This window comes from Podarcis filfolensis, assembly GCF_964270895.1.
Source record: "Podarcis filfolensis genome assembly, chromosome: 5".
NCBI lineage: Eukaryota > Metazoa > Chordata > Lepidosauria > Squamata > Lacertidae > Podarcis > Podarcis filfolensis.
In genome coordinates this window covers 63,534,980-63,561,995 of record NC_139608.1, presented here as the reverse complement: position 1 = coordinate 63,561,995, position 27,016 = coordinate 63,534,980, and the positions used below count along the sequence as shown (strand labels likewise).

The window sequence follows — 27,016 nt, the reverse complement described above, 5'->3', positions numbered from 1 at the left end:
GGCAGAATGCAGGAAAGCAGCAGCCTCCTCTCCTCCGTGATGGCGCGATATGATTTTTGCCCTGTACTTGGGACAGTCAGCTCCAGGGACCACACATTCGCTCAATAACACGCACAGACATTTCCCCTTACTTTTTAGGAGAAAAAATCTGTGTGTTATAGAGGGGAAAATACGGTATGTATGTGTGTTTACATTGTGCATTTATGAACATTTATTCTATATTTGAGACTTATTATAACAGTAAAGCTACTTAAAATTATTTCTATCAGCAAATGTCCCAGTAATATTTAAAACCACAAATGGAAAAGAGTATAGTGCATGATACGTTCAATGATCTGTTGTTACTCTAAAAGAAAATATGCAAGTGAAAATTGTTAAGTGGCATGGAAATGAGTACTTAATTTAATGCTCGTTACTGTACTGCTCTTCTGTAATAGGAAAACCTTCAGATCAACCAACCAGAAGTTTTAATTCTGCCTTTCTCACCCCTACTCTGCCCACCCATAAAAAAAATACAATTCCAAGAGTAGTAAGTTAATAGACAGGTCAAAGATCCCAGGGGAGAGAAGCAAAAAACACACCAGGGCATGTTCCAGCTGGATTGTCTCCATGTTGTGTTTACAAGCAAAACAGCTATATTTCTACCGGTAAAGGGGGGGCGGGGTGTCACAGGAAGGAAACAAAGTCAGAAGGGGGCCACAGTCTGGAAAGGTTGCGAAGCACTGTCTTAAACTGTCCCTGTCCCTAACCCCTTCCCAAAATTGCATACCATTCATTAACCAATCCCTTACGGCCTGAATCAAAGTTGTCCTCTCTCTGCTCAACTAAGTGTTCAGAACGAAACTCTGAAGCCTTCTAACTTGACTCGCGTCAGGCATCTTAACAAATAATGACCCTCTGAGCAGCAAAATGATAATAATATAATAACAATAATTTATTATTCATATCCCGCCCATATGGCTGGGTTTCCCCAGCCACTCTGGGCAGCTCCTAACAGAATATTAAAAACACGATAAAATATCAAACATTAAAAACTTCCCTAAACAGGCTGCCTTCAGAAATCGTCAGATAGTTGTTTATTTCCATGACATCTGATGGGAGGGCGTTCCAAAGGGCGGGCGCCGCTACCGAGGAGGCCCTCTGCCGTTCAGACATGCAGCAGGAGGCCTCCGTACAGTGGTACCTCGGGTTACATACGCTTCAGGTTACATACGCTTCCGGTTACAGACCCCGCTAACCCAGAAGTAGTGCTTCAGGTTAAGAACTTTGCTTCAGGATGAGAACAGAAATCGTGCTCCGGCGGCGCGGCGGCAGCAGGAGGCCCCATTAGCTAAAGTGGTGCTTCAGGTTAAGAACAGTTTCAGGTTAAGAACGGACCTCCGGAACGAATTAAGTACTTAACCCGAGGTACTACTGTATTTGGCACTACAAATACTCCACGTATTTGGGCAGCGGTTTCGTGGTCCAGGAAACACCAGGAGGGTAACCAGCTTGGCAGAGGCATTTCTCGGCTTCCCTTTATTTATATCGGACTTGAGAGCGCACGGAGCCCAAGAACGAGCCCGAGCCCCAAGCCCTGGGTCCAAACGAAGTCCTGCCTGCTGCCCCGAGCGAAGCCAGCCGCTGTTCCCACGTGCGCGTTCGCACCCCCCCCCCCCCGCTTTCCGCGTCTCCTGCCTTCCGATAGACACCCAGGCGAAGCTGCCACCCCTACTGTCAACAATCCTTCCGTAGCTCCCGGATGGACGCGGAGCCTTTGGGGATTCGTAGTCTTTCGCCGAGCCCAACGGGCTCCTATATAGAGAAGCGGCCGGAAGCTGCGGGGCCTCCGCGACTACATTTCCCAGCGTGCTCGTCGACGCGGGCGGTTGGCTCCCATGAGCCTCGGCGGCGAGGTTTGAAAAAGAGCGCAGGTGAGGTTCTTTAGCTGGGGCGGCGAGGCCGTTGCCGCTTTTAGGGCCGGTTGTGCGCTTAACAGGGGAAAAGGGCTGTGGTTGGCTGGGCCGCCTGGGATAGGATTGATTTATTCTGTTTCGTGGGGGGAGACCCAGCTGGTTCTCGCACCCGATTGTATGTCGTTTTAAAAGTAAGTAGGTAAATGGTGGCTCTGCCTTTGCCCCTTTCGGTCTGCATTCGGGTCTGGGGTCCGAGCGGAATGGTTTACTTTATTATCAAGCCCAAAGCTGAGCTGGTAGCAAGCCTGTAGTTGCAGGGCATCGTTGCATTATATCTTATGTTTTTGAAATAACGCGCCTGCGCTTTGAATCCGAATCTTGGTATTGCAGAAAAAGAAAAAAAAGCATGCCAGACTTTACTAGAGATGAAATTTTGAAGCCATGGGGGAGAAAAACAGCTTTAATTTTCCTGAAGCAAATTCACAGGAAAATTGGGGAGGAAAACAAACCCACAGTGCTGTGTTGTTGTTTTTTAAAGCACTCCTTACATATCAAAAGCCATTTGAGGAATAGAATGATCATGTCTGGTTTATTAAAAGTACAGTCTATTCAGGCGATAGTGGCTGTGCACCTGACCCACAGAAGCCCCTGCTAACATGCTAAATCTGTATTTTCACTCTAGGTCTGTAGGTCACTTTAAACACATGTGAATCGGAGGTATGGCATAGGATGTTCTCAGTGTTTTGCTACAGCTGCACATTTGTGCAATATCAGCATCATTGCTGGGCCAACTTGCCTGAAACTTGATCATGTTTCTTTTTATCTAGGCTTTTGGCCCTTAATTTGTAGTGTTTTAAATACTTGTTGCCTCTTTTCAGAGGTTGGGATGTGTTAAACCTGCCTTTTATATTATGGGTGTGTTTTTCGGTTTTTAATTTGTTTTGGTTTCATAGTACTTTTTAACTTTGCACTCTTTTGTAAGTTACTTTGGGTTACTTTTTGTGTATAAACAACAACAACTAAGTGCAATTAATGCTACTTCGCATCCTTGCAAAACTTCCAATGAAGGTTCCAAAGAAGACACTCGGAGGACTATGGCACTAAATTGGCCTTCTCAATAATGGTGTCCACTGTCCACCAGATGTTTGGATTACAAGTCCTGACAACCTTGGGAATAGCCAGCACTTCAAGTAGTTGTACTCTGAAACATCTGATGGGCACTAGGTTGATGATGACTGTGTTAAACTGTACTGTAGCTGTGCCCATTTTTTTCATTCTCCTCCCCTTTTCTGCAAGGAAAGTTCAGACAAACAGGACAAGGCAACTATACTTCACAGGAACTATAGCATGTTTTAAATATGTTTTTATTTTATTTTTGCTGCCTGAGCTCCTTTGTGAGGAAGGGCAGGAAAGAAATCTGATTAATACTAACAATCTGACATATGAGTTCACATGATGAAGAAATTTGTGAAGAGGTCCAAATTTCATGTTATTAGATGTTCCATTCAAGCAACTTTCCCCCCCTCTTTGCCTTTTTTTAATAGGATGGAGTCAAATTTGGATAAGCCATCAATGCTCAGACCATCCTTTATTTCTGCTGTTGAATTGTCCCCAAGAATTATCCCTGTGGATGTTAGTGACATTAGGAAGAATCTCTATAGTGATTTATCATCAATCTCTGATATAAGCCAGGTAAGGGAACTGGACGACTCCAAGTGGTAATGACAATTTCTATTGTACTGTACTTGTGAAAGTGATCCACGCCGAAATGGCTGAGGTGGATATGATGTCTTGGAATATACTCAGTTGCTCATGGAATTAAACAGTTTGCCGTCCAGCTTCTGTGTGGGAAATTGTTCCCCATGTGGAATAACTTAGCTGTGTATAGCCTATTGAGATTAAAGTCTCATAAAACCAAGAGCTTTGAGTATATGGCAATATTGTTGGACAGCACTGTGGTTTTACTCTTTCCCTCTGTAGAGAGAGAGCTTGGAATCCAGAGAACGCATTCATGTTTGCCTGCGCATTAGACCGTTGATGCAGTCAGAAAAGGAAGGTGATTCTCAGGTGTGATTTAAAAATAAATTCTAAAAACAAAATTTATTTAAGAATGCCATCTGCTGAACTAAAAATATCTATATCTCCCCTTTCTTACAGAATTGTATTTCTGTTCTTGATGCATCAAGCGTTATATTAAAAGCTCCCAAGTCTTCCAAGGTTTTCCGGCTTAGTGAAAAAAACTTGCAGCACTTGGTGCAGAAATTTACTTTTTCACAGGTAAATAAAGTGTAAAGGGCTATTGGCGACTCATAACCCTTGGTATGGAAACTTTGCACATAATAATGCTTGAATACTTCTCACTGATTTGAAAAGCTTAAGAAATTATAGTCTTGAAAGAAATTGAAATTTCAGTATGGAAAGCCATAAAATACCTTCTTGTTAATTTTTTAGGTGTTTGGCCCTGAAACAACCCAAGAAGAACTCTTTGAAGGGACTGTGAAGCAGCCAGTGCAAGACTTCCTGAAGGGACACAGTCGCCTTGTATTTACCTATGGTGTTACAAATGCTGGGAAAACATATACATACAAAGGTACTACTGAGCATTCATATGTCTCTGGACAAAATGTTAACTTGAGTTCCATGTTACTTGTGTATGCTCTGTGTCATCAAACTGTGCGCTACAGTTAATTTCAACTCTCTGAACTACTTATTTTTATTTGGAATATGTGTATAATATGATGTTTTTAAAAATGCATTTTGAATAGGAACATAGGAAACTGGTTTTGTAACTCCGTATAGTAGTAGTAGTAGTAGTAGTAGTAGTAGTAGCAGTAGTAGTAGTAATAATAATAATAATATATTATTTATGCCCCGCCCATCTGGCTGGGTTTCCCCAGCCACTCTGGGCTGCTTCCAACAAAATATTAAAAAATGATAAAACATCAAATATTAAAAACTTCCCTAAACAGGGCTGCCTTCAGATGTCTTCTAAAAGTCAGATAGTTGTTTATTTCCTTGACATCTGATGGGCCCTCTAGGTACTTTAAAGCAGGGGTCAGCAACCTTTTTCAGCCATGGGCCAGTCCACTGTCCCTCAGACCATGTGGTGGGCCAGACTATATTTTGGGGGGGGGTGAAATGAAAGAATTAGTATGCCCCACAAATAACCCAGAGATGCATTTTAAATAAAAGCACACATTCTACTCATGTAAAAACACCAAGCAGGCCCCACAAATAACCCAGAGATTCATTTTAAATAAAAGGACACATTCTACTCATGTAAAAACACGCTGATTCCCAGACCGTCCACAGGCTGGATTGAGAAGGCGATTGGACCGCATCTGGCCCCTGGGCCTTAGCTTGCCTACCCCTGCTTTAAAGTGTTGCCCCCATCCCCTGCTCCTTGTCGTCTTCTGATTGGAGATAGCAGGAACTGAACATGTGCTTTGCTACTGAGTTGTAATCCTTCTTCCCCTTCACTGAAGCTGTTTGCTCAGCTTCAATTGATAGGTCAGATGAATTGAAATGATGGGATTTAAGTTGAGATCTAATGTAGGATCATAGTACCTTGGTGATGAGCTCATTTGTTAGCCTTGGGTACTATCACTCAGCTTCAACTGCCTGCCCCCTTAAATATGAGTGAATGGAATAGATCTGAGTATGAACAGCACAAATAGATTTCTGGTTGACCGCCTATATGGGTTTTCCAGGGGTGGGGGAGGGATTAGTGCATTCAATTGACTTGATCTGTATTAGCATTTCTGTTTTAGTAAAGAAAACTGAAAACGCATACCGTGATAATTTTATGCTCTGTATAAATATTTCAAACTTTTCCAATAGCCAAAAGTATTTGAAATGAAATACTTAACTTCGGTGAGTAGGGGTAAAGCGTATCCAATGTGGTTTAAATGTTGCTTTCCAAAATGGGGGTTGAATATATTTTTATTGGAATACTGATCCAATCACCTTGTGCTTACTCCAAGGGTAGCTCTAATTCCACATGTATACAGTTCATGTTGCCTCCTTGCCCCCTTTTCCTGATTCTGCTCCAAAAGAGTGTTCAAAGTTCTGACAAATCGTCCTCATGACAGGTACTAATGAAGATGGTGGCATTCTCCCAAGGGCGCTGGAGATGTTGTTTAAGCGCATCCAAGGCAAACTGTATTCAGAGATGGATCTCAAACCCCATCGTTGCCGAGAACACAGAAGGCTGACTAAAGAAGAAATCAGAGAGGAAATGTCTGTCAAATGCTCACTTCTCCGTCTTATAAAAGAGGTGTGTCAATTTAGAATGCAATCCTGAATACTTACTAGGGATTTAAGCCCTGCTAAATCAGTTGGACACATTTAGAATTATAAGTTTTATTAACATCCATTTGTAAAGAAACTGAAAATGGTTGTGTATGTGTTTATTTTTGTATGTATGTATGTATACATACACACATATTACCAAAATTCACTATGCTCTGACCAGAGTTTTCTATGCTGGTGTGATGGTTTTTTTGGCTGTGGGAATTCTTACCTATTTGGCAGAGACTCATTGAGATTAATGGACCACTTGGCCATGTCCATTCATTTGGTGAGTCAACTCTGAGTAGGATTCACATTGGCTGCAACCCATGTGCTTGCTGTGATTGTCCAAAATGCCAGAGAATCTGCTGTGCTTCTGCCGTTACCTTTTCTGCAGTCTGACGTATCTTCATACATTTCTGTTCAGTTTTGCAGAATCTCAGTTCAAGAATAAAAGGTGATTTGACCATGTTAAATACGTAAAGAGAAAAAAAATCCCTGCCTTTCAGTGACAAATCATATCCAACGTGCCATAACAAATAGTCTATATTGCGACAAAGTAGATTGTCAATGTGATAGCAGTAGTAGAGAGTGGCATAATAAAAACCACACGGGCACCACATATTATGTAATGATCAAAGCTGTTTGTACGGAATATAAAGGGCAAGCAGGTGTGTTCATTGAATTTTGCAGAGGCGGAAGCAGGAGCTGGCCTCATCCTGACGTTGCTATGCTAGTTGTACATGCATGGGCACTTCCCTTTGAAGGCTTCTTCGCCATGATTAGGACCCCATTGACAGGATTCACTTATTGAAACCCGTCGGCAGACTCTTAGTGCAGTGGGGCTCCCATTGCCTTCTCAACCCCCCATGGCCACTTGAAATTGCCTTATTGGGTGGGGGGGGGGGGGAGAATGCCGGCACAGTGCTTGGTGGGAGGAGAGATTGTTCTGTCTGTCAAGCTGGAATGCTTGCACAGATGAGATATGTGTAATAGAGTCATGTTGAATTCCAGCCTAAGTGCGTACCATTCTTTGACACTAACTGTGGGGGTTGGGCAGAAAGAGCTTCTTATTGTTGGAGGTGGGATTGTAGCACAGCCCCACAACATATTTTTTTTAACACAACAGGCCTCAAATTTGTTCGTGCTACACATAATTATTTATTGATAAAATTACGTTGGAACTTGGAAAACGAAAAGAAACGACTCCTACCACTACATGATTTATATAATAAAAAGCGACTACTTTATAATATGATCATGGGGCACCCAGAAAGTATAAAACAATGCAGCTACATAAGAACATCAATCATTCACAAAATATAATTATAAACGAGCCTCTTACATATATATCTTGGTATACAAACTCAATGAGAGGTGTGAGCTTGCTTTTGCCGGGAAATCTCATTTATATTAGGCCTAGTTTGAGGCAAACAAACTCTCATCTCATCAATGCAAATAAGTCTTTCTCTTTTCTGATCTTCCATATTTGTGAGAGTTGAAAATGCCTGTTCACAATATTATGTCATGGAGAACTGTAGAAGACTAGCCAATGCTATTCTCCAGCACTCTGTTCGAATGGTGATTCTGGATCAGCTAGCATTGTCCTCGATATCACTTGATGCTCTCGTTTTGAAAATATATTTATCCATATTCTACACATAGATAGATGGGCACTATACTACACTCAAATGATTAAATGTTTCTTTGGGTGTCCTTGAATCTTCCCACATTTGCCATCCTCTCCTGCCACACCATTTGAAAACTACTGCCATAGGCCATGTTGTCTGAGGCTGATTGGACCTGGCGACCAACAACTTATGGAGGGCACCATGTTGACTACTTTAGTTCCAGCTAATGTAACATTGCTTCGTCACAGAGGTCCATCCCTGTACTGTCCATGCTTTCTTCCTATGCCATTGTTCAAACTTTTTTTTTGAACTATTGCATGACCAGCATGCAACTGTTATCAAAAAACAGGAGCAAAGGAAGCTGCCTTATACCATTGGTCTATCTAGTTCAGTATTATCTACACTGACTGGCAGCAGCTCTCCAGGGCAGAGGAAATCCCCAGCCCTGCTGGCAACTGAACCTGCATTTGCAAGCTGATGCTGTCCCACTGAGCCATCGTGCCTTCTCAAGTGCTAAGTATGCTCTGGCACGAAAACCGTCTTGTTATGGAAATTGTGGCATGAGTTGGAATCTGCTTCATCAGGTGCATGAGAGGAGGAAGGAAACTTGGTGATCCAAAGGCAAAAAATTGCAAGAAATAGCTGTAGGTGTTTCCATTGCTATGCAGAGCATCAGCTCAGCAGCCTCATGTTTGAACTTTCCTGGAGGAGTTGTTGAATTGTGGTATTTCCATGGAGATTGAAATGTTCTTCCACTGACTTCTGAATTGTTAACATATCCAGATTACTTTGTGAGCTACACAAAGTGGGTTCTGGCCCATGAATGCTTATTCCTTCGGTCCTTAAAGTGCCATACAATGCTGCTGTTCCAGCAGCAGACTCGCATAGGTATGCCTGGTAAGGCTTGCTATGGTTACTATAGAAATGGCAATTTCATTGCAATGATCCATTAGCACATCATAATTTTCCAGTCCTGCCGTAGAAAATACGATAGTTGATAGTATCAGTAGAACATCTATGATAACCCATACTTTGTCTCTGTCTTAATTTTCAGGTTGATTATCCAAGTGTCGTTAATGGGAATCGCAGTGGAATTGCTGATAATTCTGATGGTAAGTTACGTATCCGAAAGCCAAAATTAGGCTCCATAAATTCAGCGTGAACTATTGCCATAGCAAGTAATGCTGAAATGAGACTTCCTCTGATACTTTGAAAAGCTGTCATTTTCCAACCTTGGATCTTGTGCTGCAAACAACAATGCTGTCTGAACAATGTTCAGTGCTATTGAAGCAGCCTGTTTTAAATCACATCGAGATGGACTCACTTCAGCAGAATGTTAATGCCACTCCATTGTTCCCACAGAGTTGGATGAACTAGCGAAAGAAGCTGAACAATCTAATGTGGATGAAGGGAGAGGTGCAAAATTCTCCATCTGGGTTTCGTTCTGTGAAATTTATAATGAGTGCATTTACGACCTGCTGCTCCCAGTGTCCAATGATAGAAGAAGGAAGGTGTTGCGTCTGTCACAGGATGTAAAAGGCTGTTCATATGTTAAAGGTAACAAATATCTTAAATCTTTGGTAACCAGTTTCAGTAGCCTTAAGGTGTCCTGCTTATTCAGTGCCTAGGCTGTGTGCAAACTAGCTTTTAATTCAGTGTAATGCTCCTAACTCACATTCTTATTTCCCTTAATTTCTTGCTTTAAATTCTTGTTCACTGGTGAATAATGAATCATTTCTATTTCTTGAAGATCTACAATGGATTCAGGTTTCAAATTTCAAAGAAGCTTTTAAGCTCATGCAACTAGGCCTGAAACATCAGAGTTTTGCTTCCACAAAACTGAATGCCAATTCCAGTAGAAGGTAAGAGGCCAATAGTAAAATTAGGATATGTTCAATGTGTAGTATGATAATGGTTCACTTTCAGCTTTTACTTGCAAGTTTATGCAACACAGACTTGTTAAAGTAATGCCCAGTACCTAAGGATCCCTACACCATTCTTGCTCAGATGTGTTTCTTGAAATAATCACTCACATTCTTGTATCTTGTGCTGAACTTTGGGGCTTTTAATTATGTGAAGTTTTCTGTGATTTAAAAAATAGTAATGGGTAGGTGATTCCTTGGAAATCCAGTGTGATTTTTAACGTTAAGTACAGTAAGCACACAACACCGGGCTTGCGTTCTGGGCGATAACGCGTAAAGCCAAAATTGCATATGGTCAACACACACTGGGTGCAATGGTGGGTGGGATTGCCAAAGTCTTTTTCCCCAGACACCCACCCCCTTAAAAAAAAAAAATTGGCTAAGTGCATAAAGCTGAATGTGTACAAGTTAAATGTGTGTAAGTTGCAGACTTACTGTACTCCATCAGTGAATAGGGCAGTGAAGAGGCCTGCAATATTCTAAAATCCTTATCTGGGATATTAAAAGAAGTTAATATGCATGTTTACGTATCTTCCAAGTGGTATAAATATATCTTAAAATCTATCACTATATACTAGAATGGAAGAAGTGCCTTGAGGTTAGGAGCTATTAAGATTTTCAAAATGGCAGAAGGCAGCAATGTGTTCACTGATGTTTAAAGATAGCATTGCTGGCAGCAACGTCTGTGTATTTTTGATCTTTCAGCCACAGTATATTCACTGTGAAAATGCTAAAAATTGATCCTGAAGCAACTCGTGTGATGCAAGTCAATGAGTAAGTTTTGTATTTCATGTGTTTTTACCGATTAAAATTGTAAGACCAGGCAACCTAAATTTCCCACTCCTTTTCTTTATCTCCAGATTATTCCTCTGTGACCTCGCTGGCTCAGAGCGTTGTACACGAACCCACAACGAAGGAGAGCGGTTGAAAGAGAGTGGGAATATTAATACTTCCTTGCTCATTCTAGGCAAATGCATTAGTGCCCTGAAGATGAGCCAGCAATCAAAGTAGGTTCTGGGAAAGCATTTCGCTTCATCTTGAGGGGTGGGGGGCGGAGGCTTCTAGCAGTCCTCTGTAAAGAGAAGGAAAACACCTTTTGAATGAGAGAAGTATGCATATTCCTCATGCAGATCTCTGCTACCTTTCTTGTAACTTAGGTGTTTAAGAGAGACCTAGACTGCTTAACAGCCTGTTCCTTAAACCCCCCCCCACCTGACATGATCCCTACAGGATGTGAATCCTAACAAGCGGGAAATGGTGTAAAAGGAGGCAGAGTGCTTTAAAGAGCCAGAAATTGCCTTATCTTCCCAAACGTCACCTTTAAGCCTTTAACCAGTCGTTAAATATGAGTAAGAGATCTTTCCATTTTTAGGGCAAGCATATCCTTTTGCTAGTCAGGGGAAGCATGATACTTGACCAGTTCTCAATTGTCAGTGCAGTTTCCAAGCTAAAATAATAGATTTTTTTAATTATTATTTTCCAAAACTGAACTAAAACATGCAAGTGACAGGGCCATAAAGCGATTATAATATATTTAAAAAGCTTTCCCCTGCCAAAAGGGCTGTGTTACCCAAGTTTGCTTGATTAAAGAAGCAAGCCAAAAACCTCCCTGACTGTACACTTACTTTAAAAATGGATGCCCAAACCAAGCTTGCTGCATGGCCACTACTTGTTTCCCAGTGAACACCTGCAGTGTTTTGAAAGGACAGTCAAGGTTCATAAGCGTGAGAGGTACCCAGTGAGATGTTGAATTTGTGTGCGGCTGCCCCATGTGGTGAACCACTGCAGGTAGCAGCCTTCTCCGCAAAGAACCCACTCTTCTGCTCTGGAAGGAGTATTCAATGGCTTTCTGTTCTGGCTGAGCCTTCCTTGAGCAACATACTCTGCCTGAGCTCTGGTGCACTCAGATTGTTGGTTTTTGTTTGGTCCTGGCCTACCCTTTGGTATTAACTTGTTATTTGGTCCCAACTACTGACTTTCTCCTATGGCTTCCAGTTTGGGGCTTCCTTCAGGCTGCTGCCCACAACCCATCCTCAATGACAATAATCCTTTACCCCCTTGTCTTTTGGATCTCTGTAGAAGCTTTTTAAAAACAAACAAACTGGGAAGCATGTGGTGAAGAAGCAACAGGCCTGAATGGACCTAAAGCCTTTCAGGCTATGTCTGTTTAAAATGAAGCTTGGCCCCATATCCTAGAAAATCTGCTTGAAAACACACTTCAAAAAAGTGAACTGCAGCTATCTTGTTGGTTTCATTTTTAGGCTGCAGCAGCACATCCCCTTTCGGGAAAGCAAGCTGACTCACTTCTTTCAAGGCTTCTTCAGTGGTAAGGGGAAGGTGTGCATGATAGTGAACGTCAGCCAGAGCGCCTCTGCATATGATGAAACCCTCAACGTGCTCAGGTTTTCAGCAATTGCTCAGAAAGTAAGTGTTCACATTTGTATGAAACTGGAAATAGATTATTGGAGTCACCATGCAGTTAGAGACATGCAAAAGGCTATGGGTCAGCTAGCTGGCTTCTGCCCTTAGAGCTCTTTTGAAGGGCAGGTGAATGTTTCAGAAGTCAGAGCTTGGTAGGACTTACTTGCAAACAAGGAAGTACAGGATTGTAGTCCTAGTACAGTGGTACCTCTGGTTACGTACTTAATTCGTTCCGGAGGTCCGTTCTTAACCTGAAACTGTTCTTAACCTGAAGCACCACTTTAGCTAATGGGGCCTCCTGCTGCCGCCGCGCTGCAGGAGCATGATTTCTGTTCTCATCCTGAAGCAAAGTTCTTAACCCGAGGTACCACTGTACACATGATGCAGGTTAGAATCAAGCCTAGACTACTTCACTGATACAAAAAATGCCTGACACTGTCCAGTTTAGGGTTGTTAAAGTGCTTTCTAGAATGAGGAACTATTTGATTGGATTTATGGAATCACAGGATTGTAGCATTGGAAGGGACCCCGAGGGTCATCTAGTCCAACCCTCTGCAATGTGATCAGGGTTCTGAGGGCTTGGGATAGGCGACAAAATGCCATTTCCCTCCCCCCCCCCCCACTATTCTCCGTCCCATCAGTGGTTTTAGTCAAGCCTCTAGAAAAAGATAGTTTCAAAGTTGAAGGGAAGCCTATGGACTGGATTGAATATTTAAGAGAATCATTAATATCAAAATAAAATATAAGAGTGAGGGCAGTCTTCTGGGTGTGCAAGACCCAGGCTATTTAGGGTTTTACGAATGATTGCCAGCACACTGAAATAAGTTCAAAGCACTGGAAAGTCTTGCGGTCAACTCTGCTCTCCGCAGAGATGCAGAATTTCTGAGCATTTTATAGGTAATAACACCATTATCACCACCACCACCAATGAAAAACCCTCTTGCTTTTTTGTGAGGAGGAGGGCACAGAGAATGGAAATACGTGCAGCATTTATTTCACTAGCACTACTCAACTAAATTATAATCCTGGGGCATGAAAGGGAACATTCAAAAGCATTAACTCTTGAATCCTCAGATAAGGCTACTTCATTTGCATTGGTTTGCAGCCAGTTTCTAATGGGGCCTGCCGTGCTGCCGCTGCGCAATTTCTGTTCTCATCCTGAAGCAAAGTTCTTAACCCGAGGTACTACTTCTGGTATAGTGGAGTCTGTAACCTGAAGCATATGTAACCTGAAGCATATGTAACCCGAGGTACCACTGTATTGGAATATTAATGGTCCATTCAAACAAGATTGTTATCTATCCTAGCTGAAATTCTTAATTGCTTTTGGACCACCTTACACTTTACATTATGATTCCTGAGAAAAGTGTGTGTGTGTGTAGGAATTTAAATGCCTCACATTTGCTTTCTTACCAATACCTGAAAGAGAATGGAAAGGGGAAAATGTGGTTAATTATGGGACTAATCTACAAGAGTGACAGTAACATCCGGGGGGAGAAAAACGAATCTCCAGTTTTCAAGAACTGATATATGAAGAAGCATCCTTGGCAGCAGCTGCTTATACAAATTAACTTGTGTTTCCTATTCTGTAAGCAGATCATTAAGTGGTATCTTAAATCAAGTACACATCTTCCCTAAAAGTTGAAGGCCTTACACAAATATTACCAGCCAAGGAAACTTTAAATGTAAACAACCAAACTTCCTCCCCCTTCCAAATGACTGTAACACCTATTCTGATGTGTCAACTCGCCTTCCTTATAATCTCAATTACTGCAAATAACTCTTGTGATAGTCATATAAAACAAATCCTTCTTCACTTATCTGGCACATCCACAACCTGTGTGCTTTCTTCAAAGTTTATAAATGGTATCCATGTCTGGTGGTTGTGTTGACTCCTGAAGCTTTTAGTTGATAGGCAAAAGCTCACCTATGTACCTGTAAGGTGCCACATAGATGGATGATGCTAAACAACAGAGCTCATGATTTGCCAATCTATAGCGGGGGATGGGAGGGAAATGCAGCCCACCTAGCCTCTGCATCTGGCCCTCAGGCCTCTCCCCAGGCCACGTGCTTCACCAGCCCTGCTCTGCATTATCCTCCAGTGCCTTTCACCTAGAGTGTGTTATTGGAACTGTGATCATGTCTCTTTCCTGCCTGGATGGAGAGGGTCACCGGGTTATAAAATGCAGTGCTCCCATCTTATTGTAAAATGAGACCTAGCACCTTGACATTAATGACCTAGAGGGGCAGTGGTCTCTGTCCTGTTGGGGGTCTTCAGAACGAGGCCAGACAGCCGTTACTTGGGGTGTTCATTCAGTGGATTTCATTCAGTGTGTTGAGCTAGCTGGATGGCCTGCAAGGAGGTGTTTGGCTACCTGAATGGCATGCAAGACCCACTCCATCACCTCTGCTTCTGTGTCATAATAAAGAAGCTATATGGCATGGGTTTGTGCTGGAAGAAAGCATGGATTCTGGAAATCCTTAAAACGAGCAAGGTTTTGTTTTTGTTTGTTTTGGCAGGAATCTTTAATAGCAGCTAAAACCACCATCACAAACTGGCTTTAATATGTTTTTTGCTTCCTTCCTAAATAGGTCATGGTCTTAGATTCCAACGATTCTCCCCCAGAAGAGTCATTTGAGCAGATGGCTGTCAAAGCTGAATCTGAAATGAACACTGAAGAAGATGTGCGTTTACCCGTTAAAAGAGCAACTGTACTCTGGGAGAGGACTTTGGAGGATGTGATGGAAGATGAAGAGGAGGGGGAGGGGGAAGAGCTAGAAGAGGATGGCAGTGGGATGTATGAGGTAAACTCTGTGGCAGAAACCAGACTTGACAGAGAGGCTGAGCCTGAAGAAATGCCAGACCAAGTGGGAGATGAAGACAGTGACATCGTCATTGAAAAAGAAAAGTACCAGGTATGCCCTTGGGACAGGAATAGCTATGTGAATCTGTTGCAGCAAAAAGGAGGAATGCTGGAAAATAAGAGCCACTGACTTAATTTGGGGCGTTTACAGTCCGCTTCTCTAAGGTGTTTCATACTTCAGTCTGCTTTAATTTTTAAAAATGAATGTAGCGGCCAGTTTGAAAACAATAAAGATGCACTGAAAAATGTCTGCTGGATAGGGCTGCCCACCTGTCAAACGATCTGATGTGACGATAATACCTTTTTTGCCTGCTTGGTTTGAAATCAGTTGTGTGGGTGAAGGCACAGCTTGCAAAGTTTCGGTAGTCAGCTAACCGCCAAGTGCTGCAAAGTGCTTTGTAAGGGGCTTTGCAGGATGGTTATTATGAAGCCCTGTGCAAAGGGCTGTGCAGGCATGATAGGTGGGACCTGCAGATGCCCTTTGGACCTAGCCAGGCCTGTCCCACACTTAAGGTTCTATTTGAGATTGGGTGTAGGGCAGGGCACAATGGCTTGGCTGATATAGCCTCATGAGCCAAATGGGGTGGTTCTCCACAGTTGCCACAGGTTAAGGCTTGGGATTAGGTGGCCTCTCAAACTTGGTAATTTGATTCCAGGACTTCCTGCCTTTCTATAAACCATTTTAGGTTTTCCACGTCTCCCTAGGGATTCACTAGAATGCATTTTTACGTCCGCCTTTCTTGTGACTCACAATGTGAGAAGCCACAGGCATTGGGGCTCCCCGTAAACAAAATGACTTGATGCGCCGCAACAATGAATCCCTAAACATGCCTTCCACGTGCTGACTCTGCCCCCGGTGCTCCTGTTTAGAGGCTACTTGCTATAATAGAAGATCTGAAAAACAAGCTGATTGCCGAAAAGAAGGACAAGCTGCTCATGGAGCTGAAGATCCGTGAAGAGGTCACGCAGGAATGTGCTCAGTATTTTGCAGAAAAGGACAGCCATTTCAAGTAAGTTTGCTGATCTTGTATTTCCGGAGGGCTTGCCAGCATTGCTTTAATGTTCGGGATTGGCATGCATCCACATACAGCTCAATCCAGCAGCCAGCTGGCTATGAACTGTGCGCTGATACCCAAGGGAACAAGGCATGCTTAATGTGTGTGGCTTCTTTATGTGCAAACATGTCAGCTTTGAAAACACCCCCATGTGCATCTTGCTCCACTGTGGTGGAATACAGAGCTCATAAATCTTAAGGCCCTCTTGGGCAGCAGACTTGGGTTCTTCTACTCCTGGCCCTTCCATTCCCTGAGGGCACACAAAAGGTAATAGCTGCACTGAGGTATCTTCTTCTTGTTGCTCTTATTCAGAGTGTAGGATTCGCCATAAGCCACATTTCTCTCCCTGCTTTCCATTCCCAGATGTGTTTTGGCTACAGATATTTTAAAGCAGCTCCCCTTTACAAGTACAGGCATTTTCTTTATGTCCTCTTCCATTCTTTTGTCTTAAGACCTGCACCAGCAGTTGGTGCTTCCCAAGAGCCCAGGGGCTTACTATCATTGCTCTTCCTGACATTTTCCTTTCGCTGCTGTCATCCTCCTCTGGAGTATAGGAGGTTTCTCTTTGGGAGAACCATTTGACATGTATTTCATTTCCGTCACTGGTTAAACTTAGGACATTTGTTGGCCTTACGCAAGAAATCATGGAGGACAACTGCGAGGAGCGCATGCAGATTTACAAGGACTTGGTGAAGGAATGCATCCCACTGCCAAATAGCAGAGAAGAAGCAGAAGAGGCTCAAAAGGTACAGCGTAATAAGACTGGGAATGCCAGTAACCTTATTCTACCTTGAACCTCTTTTTAAAGTTTAGCTCTCAAACTCACTGGGGTCCTAATGTAAAAATGGCACCAAACCAATGTGGTTGTAGGGCTTTTGCTGTGCCAACAAAGTCAGACTGTATAGTTCTGCTACCTGAAAGATACTTGAGATGCTTGCAGTTTGAGACTTCAGGGATCTTTCCAAAGGTAAAGCCCCTTTTCTACCTGAAATATAAACCTTTCAACAGATAGGTTAGCTAAGTCTAACCACTGGGTCCCCTGATTTTGAAAGCATTGAGGGAGAACAAGAACGTGCAGCCATACAGAAGGACCACATCTCAATTGCAGAACTTCTGCTTTGAATGCTGAAGTTCCCCAATCCAGTCCTCAGCATCTCCATGTAAGTGCTGGAAGAGAACCCTGACTGAAATCCTAGAGAGCAACTTGCCTGAGTTTCACCTGCACAAACTCAGCTTTATGTGGCTGAAGGCCAGCTGGTTGAAATTGCACAGATCCAGCGGAGAACTTAAATGCTCTTTTTGCACAGGGTTTCTTTGGCAGGGAAAGAGCTTTTGAGCTCTCAGACTTGCTTACCCCAGGCTTTGGAGAACTTGGACCAGCCTTGCAAGATCTCACAAGAGCCTCCCAGAACCTAGCAAGCAATGGAGAGAGCTTAGAAACTCTCTCCACTGCTTGGGATGGTAAAACCTGTTTAGTGCACCATCTCTGGAAGGTGAGATCACTCACGTGGGGGCAGTTTCAAGGGGGTGGTTTGAGTATATGCGTTGTTACGTATACCCGCCATCCCCTGAACAAAGCCCTCGTGTAAGATGCAAGTTACCTGTACTGAGCTAGGTGGTGGACTGACTCTTGAAGATGCCATATACAATGCTGCTTTAACTTGAGGATCAGTCCTCATCATGCCAAATTAGCTGGGGTATATGCGTAGCGTTGGCTGGTCTACCAGACTTCATGAAGGACCCTCCATTCTTGGCTCTCTCCCCATCTCCCTCCAGAGGACTTTTCCAGTGGTCCTCTGGTGTGATATTGCCTCCTGGTGGCCAGTGAAGCTCCTGTATGAGCAATGAATGTATTAATCTTTATTTGCGTCAGCCATCGGCCATAGCAACAAAAGAACAATGTGATATACAAAGAAAGAAAAAGTCAATTATATAAAACACACTTTAGGGTCCTGAATCAACAGTCAAATAGTGGACCTTATTCTGATTGCCCCGGCTAAAAACCTTGCAACCTTTGTTGTCATCTGCTCATCTTGATCTGCCAAGAGAAAAGACACTATGGCAGTGGTTGGGCGACCCGGAATGGATAATAAAAGAGGGGTGATAAACCTGTATGAGCAAACTTTCATTGTTCCCCTTTATTTTTGTGTGTTTCTTTCAATAAGGGAGCGGAAGCTAGAGAATCGGGAAATCCAGCTGATTTTTCCTGCGTGGTCGAGTCACTGCAAGAAAACGTCTCTGATATTAAGCAGCAGGCCCAAATAGCGTATGGGATGCTTAGTGCCTTAGAAGCGCCCCAAACAACTATTGAGCGTCTTGAAAAGCAGCTGGCAGAGGTAACAGCTGCATTATCTCAAGCCCGGGAGGAGCTCTTGGCCAGGAAAGAAGGTAGGTATGATGGAGAAACTTAATAAAAGTATTGACTAGGATCTAAAGAAACAAACAGCTAGTTCCATGCATCCAACAGGATTTTGGCCTTGTGTTTCTTGGCTAGCAGTCTTTCATTACCACAGTAAACTTACATGGAAAAGCAATTTGGGAGGTGGCATTGAGACGGGGAAGGGCTCTGTTCTTAAAGGGAAGTAAGTCCAAAAGCCCAGTAGCCTTTTACTTAATATATTGTGTCCACTACTACTTTAAAGTATCAAACTTTGCAGTATCAAATACAGAATGTGGTTAGAACGTCTAACACATCTCCCAAGCAAATTTGAGCATTTCTTTCCACGACATGTATTTAATGTTACCTTTTAATCACTCTGTTACAGAGCTGACAAAACAGGAGATTCAACTGAGTGAATCTGCTAAAGTGGTTCAAGATGCTACTCAGGTAAGTGTGTTTAGATTTCTTTAATATCTGCCTTTGCAATAGGAGTCTCCAACTTTTCTGGACATTCTGGTTTTGAGTTTTGGGTACCAGTCACAAAATGGCTGTCAGGGGGCATAGCATAGCACAAAAGGACTGTTATGAGGGGCGGCATGGTATAACACAAAACTAGTGATACTATAGTTTTTGCTGATCCCTCCTCCCCCCGTGAGAACCTCATGCTTGCCATGGAAAGTCAGCTATGTCTGCTGGTCCTCATTGTAGAAATACAGCTGTTAAATGTACAATAAGCCTTTTTCTTCCAATGCCAGAAGGGAGGAGCTCTAAACCCATGAAGCTGTGAAAAATCACATGGACCTGGCCTACAGTTTGCCTCACTGCATGCTGAGTTTCCAAATGGCCACATATTACAGTGCATTGTCGCGTCTAATCCTAAACTTATTTACCTTCTCCTTAAGAAAATGGCTCTTCAGAACAAGCGCATACAAGAGCTAAGTGAAATTGTGGAGCAAAAGGATGATGAAATAGCAAGGCTGAAAGTTCTGATAAATCAGCTGGAGGCGATCATAAAGGAGTCTGTGAGTGTTTAATTTTCCACTTGTTAATCTCAAAAGTAGCAGTTGCATGTTGACATAGTGGTGCCAAATTAAAATGCTGTCCGAGAGCAAAACTGGGCTCCAAAAGCCACATGCTTAGTACAGTTCCCCCAAGGGGGACTTTTAAGAGCTTTATTTTTTGAACAGCAAGCCTCACAAAAACACTATGAAAATGGAAACTTTCAGAAAAGGTGTTTTGTGATAAGACATGAGTGCCTGCTGTTCAAAGAAAGTTAAACACACACTGCATGCATAAGCCTTTGGGTGTGTCTAAAATATGGCTCCTGGATTCCCGACTTAAAACTTGTTACTTGTATTTTATGTTACCATACAAGCATAATAGGATTTGTCTTGCTGCCTTTGGACAGAGCAAATGCATTTTTGTTCCCAGGGCCTGGTCTGAAAGCACATGATGTAGCAGCAGCCTTTTAGAAGCTAAGCAGGTCTGGTTCTTGGGAACACCATGTATAATGTCTTGAAAAGAAAGCTTGGCTATAAATGCAGTCAAATTTTCCTTAGAAAAGCACCAACTTTGGATTTCAAGAAGGGCAAAGGATGATCTGATTAAAATTCATGTGGTGCCTGAAGGCAGATTTTAAAATGGCAGCAATGTGCAAGGAAGAATGGTCAGACATTGGAGGGTGGAATGGGGAAGAGTGAATGGCAAAGGGGTAAAATACAGAGGGAGGAAAGGGGAGGGGAAGGAATGTATTTTTCTTTCTCGCAAGGGGCTTCACTGTGTGTCAGTCACAACAGTTCTCATCAGAATTGAAGAAATCCCAAATTCTCAAGAGGAATTGTCAGTGTTTGTAAAAAGCAAAAAAAAGAAGGAAAGGGTTCTGACCTCCCTTTGTCTCTTCAGCCTGGTCCTCGGACCTTTGTCTGCATAAAAGAGTCCACGAGAATATCCTTGCAGAAGTCTTTGTGCAAAACACGACTGAATAACTATACACACCAGCACTAACCAACCAACCAACCCAAACACCAGCCTCAGCACAAACTAACATTTCTCACTTATATATACAACTTGATGCAGACCGCTGAGTCATGCTGACCCAGCTTTATTCGCATTACAGAAACAGCGGCCATTTTAGCCGTGACAGGAATAATGTCTTCTGTCTAATGTAATCTTCCACAAAGTGAGGCATTCCCAGTTTCATTGGGCTCCCAACTCCCATCAACCTGCATTTATGGCCAACAACTAAATCTGATGGGAGTTGTCATTCAGCAACATCTGGAAGGCCAAAGGTTCCTCACCTCCTCTCTTATGGCAATGTGAGAGCTGCTGAGGGAGTGGAAGACAACAGTGGTCTCTAGCCACTGACTCATTGGTTATCCAAGCACCAGACCAATGAAATTGAAATGGCTATACAGTGGTACCTCGGTTTTCAAACGTAATCCATTCCAGAAGCCTGTTCGACTTCTGAAAAGTTCAAAAACCGAAATTCAATAGCCAACAGCTAGGACTTAGGGTCTTACACTCTGCAGAAGCCGGCTTTCCTGTTTGACTTCCGAGGCACGTTCAAAACCCGAAGCAGTTACTTCTGGGTTTTCGGTGTTCAAAAACCGAAATGTTCGACTTCCGAGATGTTCAAAAACCGAGGTACCACTCTACTAAATTGCCTTCCCTTTTTATATTAATGCAGGAGAGCACAATAGCCAGTATTAAACGACAAATGGCGCAGGAAAACGCTACCAGAGAAAGCTGCTCCTGTTCTCATCAGCCTGTGGAGAACTGTGTGGGTGGCAGAAGAAAACGATGCTTAGAAGATGCAGAGGAGGTGGAAGGTCCACCTGCGAAGCAAGGTATCATTTCCTGTTCTGCAGATGCAGAGGCTCCTGAGGTCAAAAGCTAACTGCTTGTTAGAATGAGAACAAAAGAGCCCCAGCATAAAGGAAGGGTTGCGAAGAAAGCTGACTGTCAGATCAAACCAGCATATGCATCTTGCCTGAACTCTTTGTTGCTTATTGTTTTGTTTTATACAAGTCTGAAATAAAAGTGTCTTAATTGCAAACTTCCTTTTTCATGTTGTGTCTATTCCTCATAGAGTAGGTGTAAGTTATCCTTCCGCTGTATGAGCTATCCTCTGTTTAGTGAATCTTCTTGTTCAGTTCCTGTGTGCATGTAACTTGATTTTTCTATGTGTTCTAGTCAAAAGAATTGTCCAAAATATCTGTGTAGGTCCAGTGCAAGTGTGATGTTCCCTAACAGTGCTTAAGCATCAGGCGTCTTCTGCAGGTTCCCACCTCTCTTCCATGCTCTTCCTTCCTTTTCAGCTTTTGCATGGTGCACAGCACTGTTATATCCACACTGAGGTGAAAGAGGCCATCGTTAGCGTTATTTGCCAGGTATTTGAGACAACAAAACAACAACACCACAAACTGGCTTATAAGTATAAAACCAAATTTACTAGAATAATAGCTAGAATAAAGATAGACTTGTAACCATTCAAACAACAAACATACCAAGGTGCCATGTGCAAAACAAAGCCTGGAGTTACTGTAAACCTGGAGTAGATAAATATACAACTGTATCTTAACTAGTTACATGTGCAGTAAACGTTATACAGACGGGATAAATGAACCACTCAACAAGTAGCGTAAGTCCAATCACAGAACGGCAGCCCCGTGCTGCCACAACGGCAAGGGTAGCACACTGGAGAATATGAAAAAGTTTTTCAAAGCTGTGTTTCAAAGATTGAACTGGATGAGATGTTCTTCAATGGGTCTTGAGTTAGAAACACAAAGCCGTATGCATGGATCAATCACGGGAAGGCAAATCAAGGCAAGTGGGCAGAAGGAGGTCTGTGCCTGTGAATACTTTCTTTATCCTGAGCAAACTGTTTTGTATGACTGGCTTTTAGGACAGATGAAGCGTGTAGCGAAACCTGTAATATATCCGGAGAACAGGTCTCCTTTTGCCCACTTGAGTTATTCTCACCAGGGTGGTGGCTTTGATTTGTCTCCAGCTGTGTGAAAGCACATCCATTTCTGAGTGAACTTGTACTATCCAACAATGTTTTTATTTCCAGATCTTCTGGAAAATATTTGCTTGGTATTGGCTTACTGTTGGATAGAAGTAACCATCTTTTTAAAAATTTTGTAGGGTCAGTTATCAACCAGTCTAAAGATGCCACAGAGACAAAGAACACCAAAGAAATGCAAGAAATGAAGGAAAAGGGAGCAATGATGGCATTGCAAGAAACCAATCAAAAGTTAGAAATGCAGTTGGCTACGCTCAGGAAGGAGATGGAAACACAGAAAAACGAGAGTGAGGGCTTTTCTAGAAAGATAACCAGCTTGTGTCAGGAACGGTTTTCTTCAGAAGAAAGGGCTTGTATCTTAAGTAGGGAACTCCAGCAGCAGCTGGCTAATTGTGAGAAGATAATGGCTGAAAAAGTTGTTCTGAAAGATGAAAATAAGGGCCAAGAAGAGAAAATTCAGGCTCTCCTTCAAGAACTAGAGGCTGCCAGCCAAAATATTGCACAGAAAAAATCCAAGGTAAAAGAGGTTGAGGTAAAAATAGGCGAGCTAAGCAAGCTAGACCCACAGTGCCCCACTGTGGATATTGACTTGGCAAATCAATCGGAGAAGGCAGAGATTGCCAAAGAAGAGCCTGAGGAAACTCCTGCAACTGCTGTTCGAAAGAGCTCCTTTCATTGCAGCATTGAAATTATCTGGGAAATAAGCAAGCAGATCATTCACGCTTCCTCTCAAAAGAGTGCCCGTATTGAAGACCTCCTCCAACAAGTTGAGCAGTTGCAGAGGCGGGCCTCGGATGCTGAGGATCAGGCATCTCGGCTAAAGTTAGAGCTGAGTGAAATGACCAGCCAAAGGGATGTATCCTTGCAGGAAAAGGAATGCCTCCTGAATCAGTTAAGGGACCTGCAACAGGGAAACCTGTGTTATGCTGAAAAATACAGGGAAGAGCAAGACAGAGCCCTTGGCTATTTAGAGACGATTAAAAAAACTGATGGCCTGTTGGAAGAGTGTAGGGCGAAAGAGGCTGGCATGGCATCTCTGGAGCAAGCACTGAAAGAAAAAGAATCTGCAGTTTTAGCCATGGAAAGAGAGGTAAAAGACATGCAGGAGAAACTCAACCTTTCAGAATCCGAAATGCAGAGGTTAAGTGACCAGGAATCTCAACTGAAGGCAGAAGTTCTAGAGTTGAGGAATAATTTGAGAACCGTTGAAAAGAATAATGAAGAATCAAAGCAAGCAATGGAACGGTAAGAAACTCTTTTATGTTCCTAAAATGCAGGCATGAGCATAAAAGGATGTTAGTTCTTGTATTGCTATATTTACAGTCCTTTTCCCCAGGAGTGGCTTACATTGTGGTGGTCTCCTATCCCGACATTGCCTGGGGTCAGGTCCCCATTCCACCCTTTTAGCTTCAGTAGTTGAATTGTATTATGTAACAGAGTTCTTGATTGGCCCTTATGGTTTTATTGCAAATTGGTGTTGTGTGCCGTCCCTCTTCTGTGAAGAGACAGCAGTGAGAAAAAGACAATGAAAACTTAATGTGTCTTCAGACTGTTCTGAGCCATTTACCTTTGCAAGCTGAGCTTTACCTTTGCAAACTGTTCTAAAATAGTGTAGATTAAATTGGAGAGTGTGTAATAAAGGCATGACGAAGGCCTCAGACGTGTGCCGTTTCTCTGGGAGTAAGCCCCACTAATCAAGAATAGGATTTGCTTCTGAATGAGCAAGGCTGGGATTAGGCGGAACATTTTTTTTAAAAGGCTTTGAAAATAGGTTCATTGGATTTGAACATTGTTGAGTAACTGATGTCCCAGATGGGTAAGGGGCACATGGCACAGTCAGTTAGTGACTTGTGGCAGCACCTCCTCCAACCTGGGGAATTGTGGTTGTCTTATCGGCCAGGTTGTCCTATTGCCTACCTGGGTACTCAGGGCAGCATCAGGGCAGATTTGAGAGTCAGCAAGGGGGAGTTGCTGTGGTCTATAGAAATCCCCCCTCCTCTCTCCTTCCTCTCTGTCCAGTGGGTGGGTGGGTTTAGAGTGTGTGTTTCTGGCGCTGGGTAATCGGGACAGATTAGGGGTTCTGCTGGTTTACTGCCTGCCTCGTTGCCCAGCAGTCTCCCTGCTTGAGCTGGTTTTAGAGGTCATGTTAAGGACTCCTAGACTTCTGGTTTTGGGGGATTTCAACATCCATGCCAAGGTGACTGACTCTGGGGTGGCTTGAGATTTCATAGCTGCCATAATAACTGTGGGGTTGTCCTAACATGCTGCCAGCCCAATGCATATGGCAGGCCACACTCTGGCCCTTGTTTTCTCAACTGGGCAGGAACCACCATCGTTCTGCCCAGACATTGAAGTCCAGCACCGAGGGCCTTCTGGCAGTTCCCTTACTGCGAGAAGCGAAGTTACAGGGAACCAGGCAGAGGGCCTTCTCGGTAGTGGCGCCCTCCCACCAGATGTCAAAGAAATTAACAACTATCTGAAGGCAGCCCTGCTTAGGGAAGTTTTTAATGACTGACGTTTTAATATATTTTTAATCTTTTGTTAGAAGCCACCCAGAGTGGCTGGGGAAACCCACCCAAATGGGCGGGGTATAAATAATAAATTATTATTATTACTATTAAAAGGGTGATGTAAAAGTGGAGGATATTGACATCAGATCACTTTCTGTTGAGATATAGGCTTTTAGCCCCTTTTCCCTTTCTGTAGAGGCAAAGGACCCATTAGGGAGGTTGCTCTCAGAGGCTGATGGATTCAATGGGTTTTCAGACAGATCTGAGGGATTTTCCGGCTAATATGACTGGTGCTCCTGTCGAAGGCTTGGTCAACCTTTGGAGCATCCTCCCAGGCAATTGACAGATCATGATGGTTTTGCTATTTATTGCCGAAATGTTCTTGCTGATGAAGTTTTGCTGCTACTTTATTGTGTCTGTCTTTATAGGTTATTGTACATCTTTTATAGTAATGTATTCATTTTTTTCTAATTTTGTGTTAACGTTATGCTTCCGACTTTATGTTATGCAATTTTATTTTATGTTATTTCATTCTCTTAAAAAAAATTGTAAGCTGCTTGGAGAGTCGTGTGGCAAGCGACTAATAAATTAAATCATTAATAATAATGTTATAATATTTCTACCAGGCTTGCTGAACCTGGTTGGAAAGTACTAACAATGGTGGCAATAGCTGAGGCTTGGCTCATGCAAGCAGAGGAATTCCACCAAGGCTTTAGTAGGGCATTTCCTGGTGAGAAGTGCATATTGAACCGAAGTTCAATGCAATTAATAAAAGCTCCTGGAAACCCTCATTCTCTTCTGCTTCTTGACTTCCTAGAATTAGGCCCCAAGGCTTAAAGAAAAAAATTCTCAAATAATCCGCCCCCCCGCTGCTTTTACTTTCCAGGTTGAATAAGGAGCTCTCTGAGAGCACGGCTTTTTCCTCCTGTCTACAAACAGAAATCCAACAGAAAAATGAAGAATATGCTGAACTGAAAGAGAAACTGGCTGATGCCAAAAAGCAAATCGAGCAAGTTCAGAGACAGGTTTGTAGGAGGAGCAGTCAGGAAAAAGCAATTTCTTTAATTTATATAATTCTTTAATATATATCAATAGATATCATTATTGTACCACTGGAATTAGATCACTTGCTCTTTATGCGAACTGCTTTGAGCACAGATGTGTGTGTATGGAAAATGCAATCTAGAAATGAATTTGACCATGAGGAAATATCTCCTCCTGACAATCTTTCCCAGTCAGCTGGGGAGTGCAAGAGGTTGAGTGCAAGAGGTTGTGGGGTTTGGCCCCATCCAGTGCTGGCTGCTGGTCTGGTAGCTAAGAGAGAATTGGGTGCTCCCACCCCTACTGGACACCATTAATCTTACAGTATGCTTTGCTGGTTCACTTTGTTTCTGTGTCCTGCTCCTCGTGCTCCGAATTGCAACCGAAGTGGGTGACTTTGAACCATGCAGTTGCTTGTGGCTTATCAGTTCAGAAACAATAATACAGCATCAAACACCTACAGAGACCTGAATCTCCTTGCAGGTGGGGGATATGCGTGCCGAAGAGAAACTACTACGGAATAAAGTCAGTGAACTTGAAAAGGCCAAAAACCAGTTATCTGAAGAGCTGGTCATCAAGCAGCGAACTATCCAGGAATTTAAGAAGGTACTTCTTGTTGTTGTTGTTATAATAAAAATCATGTCTGCTTTTGTGTAATACTGTGAGAACTCCCTGCATAACAAATACAGAAGTGTTGGAGTATAGGGATTAAGCATATGACTAGGCTGTCCTAGGCCCTGACTGGTTGTGGCTGATGGGAGTTCTAGTCCAGCAGCTTAAGGCTACATTCTGCTTCCCCTATTGTACACAGAATACCTGCTGTTGGGAATCTCAACCGGGGAGGGTGCTGTTACATGCATGTCCTGCCTCCAGACTTCCCATAGGCATCTGATTGGCCACTTGTGAGAACAGGAAGCTGGATTAGGTAGACCTTTGGTCCGACCCAGTAGAATTCTTAGCATGTGTTACTCCTAACTTAGACA

General features: G+C 42.9%; 1 protein-coding gene across 2 annotated transcripts in view; it reads left to right on the top strand.

Moving 5' to 3' along the window:
- The first annotated feature begins 1,790 nt into the window (after positions 1-1,790).
- Positions 1,791-27,016, top strand: part of KIF20B (kinesin family member 20B) — a 39,014-nt gene continuing 13,788 nt past the window's right edge. The window contains exons 1-22 of one of the 2 annotated variants that reach the window (XM_083614035.1): positions 1,791-1,913; positions 3,440-3,587; positions 3,876-3,962; positions 4,053-4,172; positions 4,347-4,485; positions 5,987-6,171; positions 8,871-8,928; positions 9,179-9,373; positions 9,567-9,678; positions 10,444-10,512; positions 10,599-10,745; positions 12,000-12,162; positions 14,752-15,075; positions 15,894-16,033; positions 16,695-16,824; positions 18,244-18,466; positions 18,844-18,905; positions 19,361-19,480; positions 21,145-21,304; positions 22,605-23,727; positions 25,879-26,017; positions 26,517-26,639. In XM_083614035.1, the coding sequence (XP_083470161.1) occupies positions 3,441-3,587; positions 3,876-3,962; positions 4,053-4,172; positions 4,347-4,485; positions 5,987-6,171; positions 8,871-8,928; positions 9,179-9,373; positions 9,567-9,678; positions 10,444-10,512; positions 10,599-10,745; positions 12,000-12,162; positions 14,752-15,075; positions 15,894-16,033; positions 16,695-16,824; positions 18,244-18,466; positions 18,844-18,905; positions 19,361-19,480; positions 21,145-21,304; positions 22,605-23,727; positions 25,879-26,017; positions 26,517-26,639 (3,966 nt within the window). In that variant the 5' untranslated portion in view covers positions 1,791-1,913; position 3,440. Of the gene's footprint in view, positions 2,087-3,439; positions 3,588-3,875; positions 3,963-4,052; positions 4,173-4,346; positions 4,486-5,986; positions 6,172-8,870; positions 8,929-9,178; positions 9,374-9,566; positions 9,679-10,443; positions 10,513-10,598; positions 10,746-11,999; positions 12,163-14,751; positions 15,076-15,893; positions 16,034-16,694; positions 16,825-18,243; positions 18,467-18,843; positions 18,906-19,360; positions 19,481-21,144; positions 21,305-22,604; positions 23,728-25,878; positions 26,018-26,516; positions 26,640-27,016 lie in introns of both variants that reach the window. The other variant, XM_083614034.1, reaches the window with a different exon arrangement.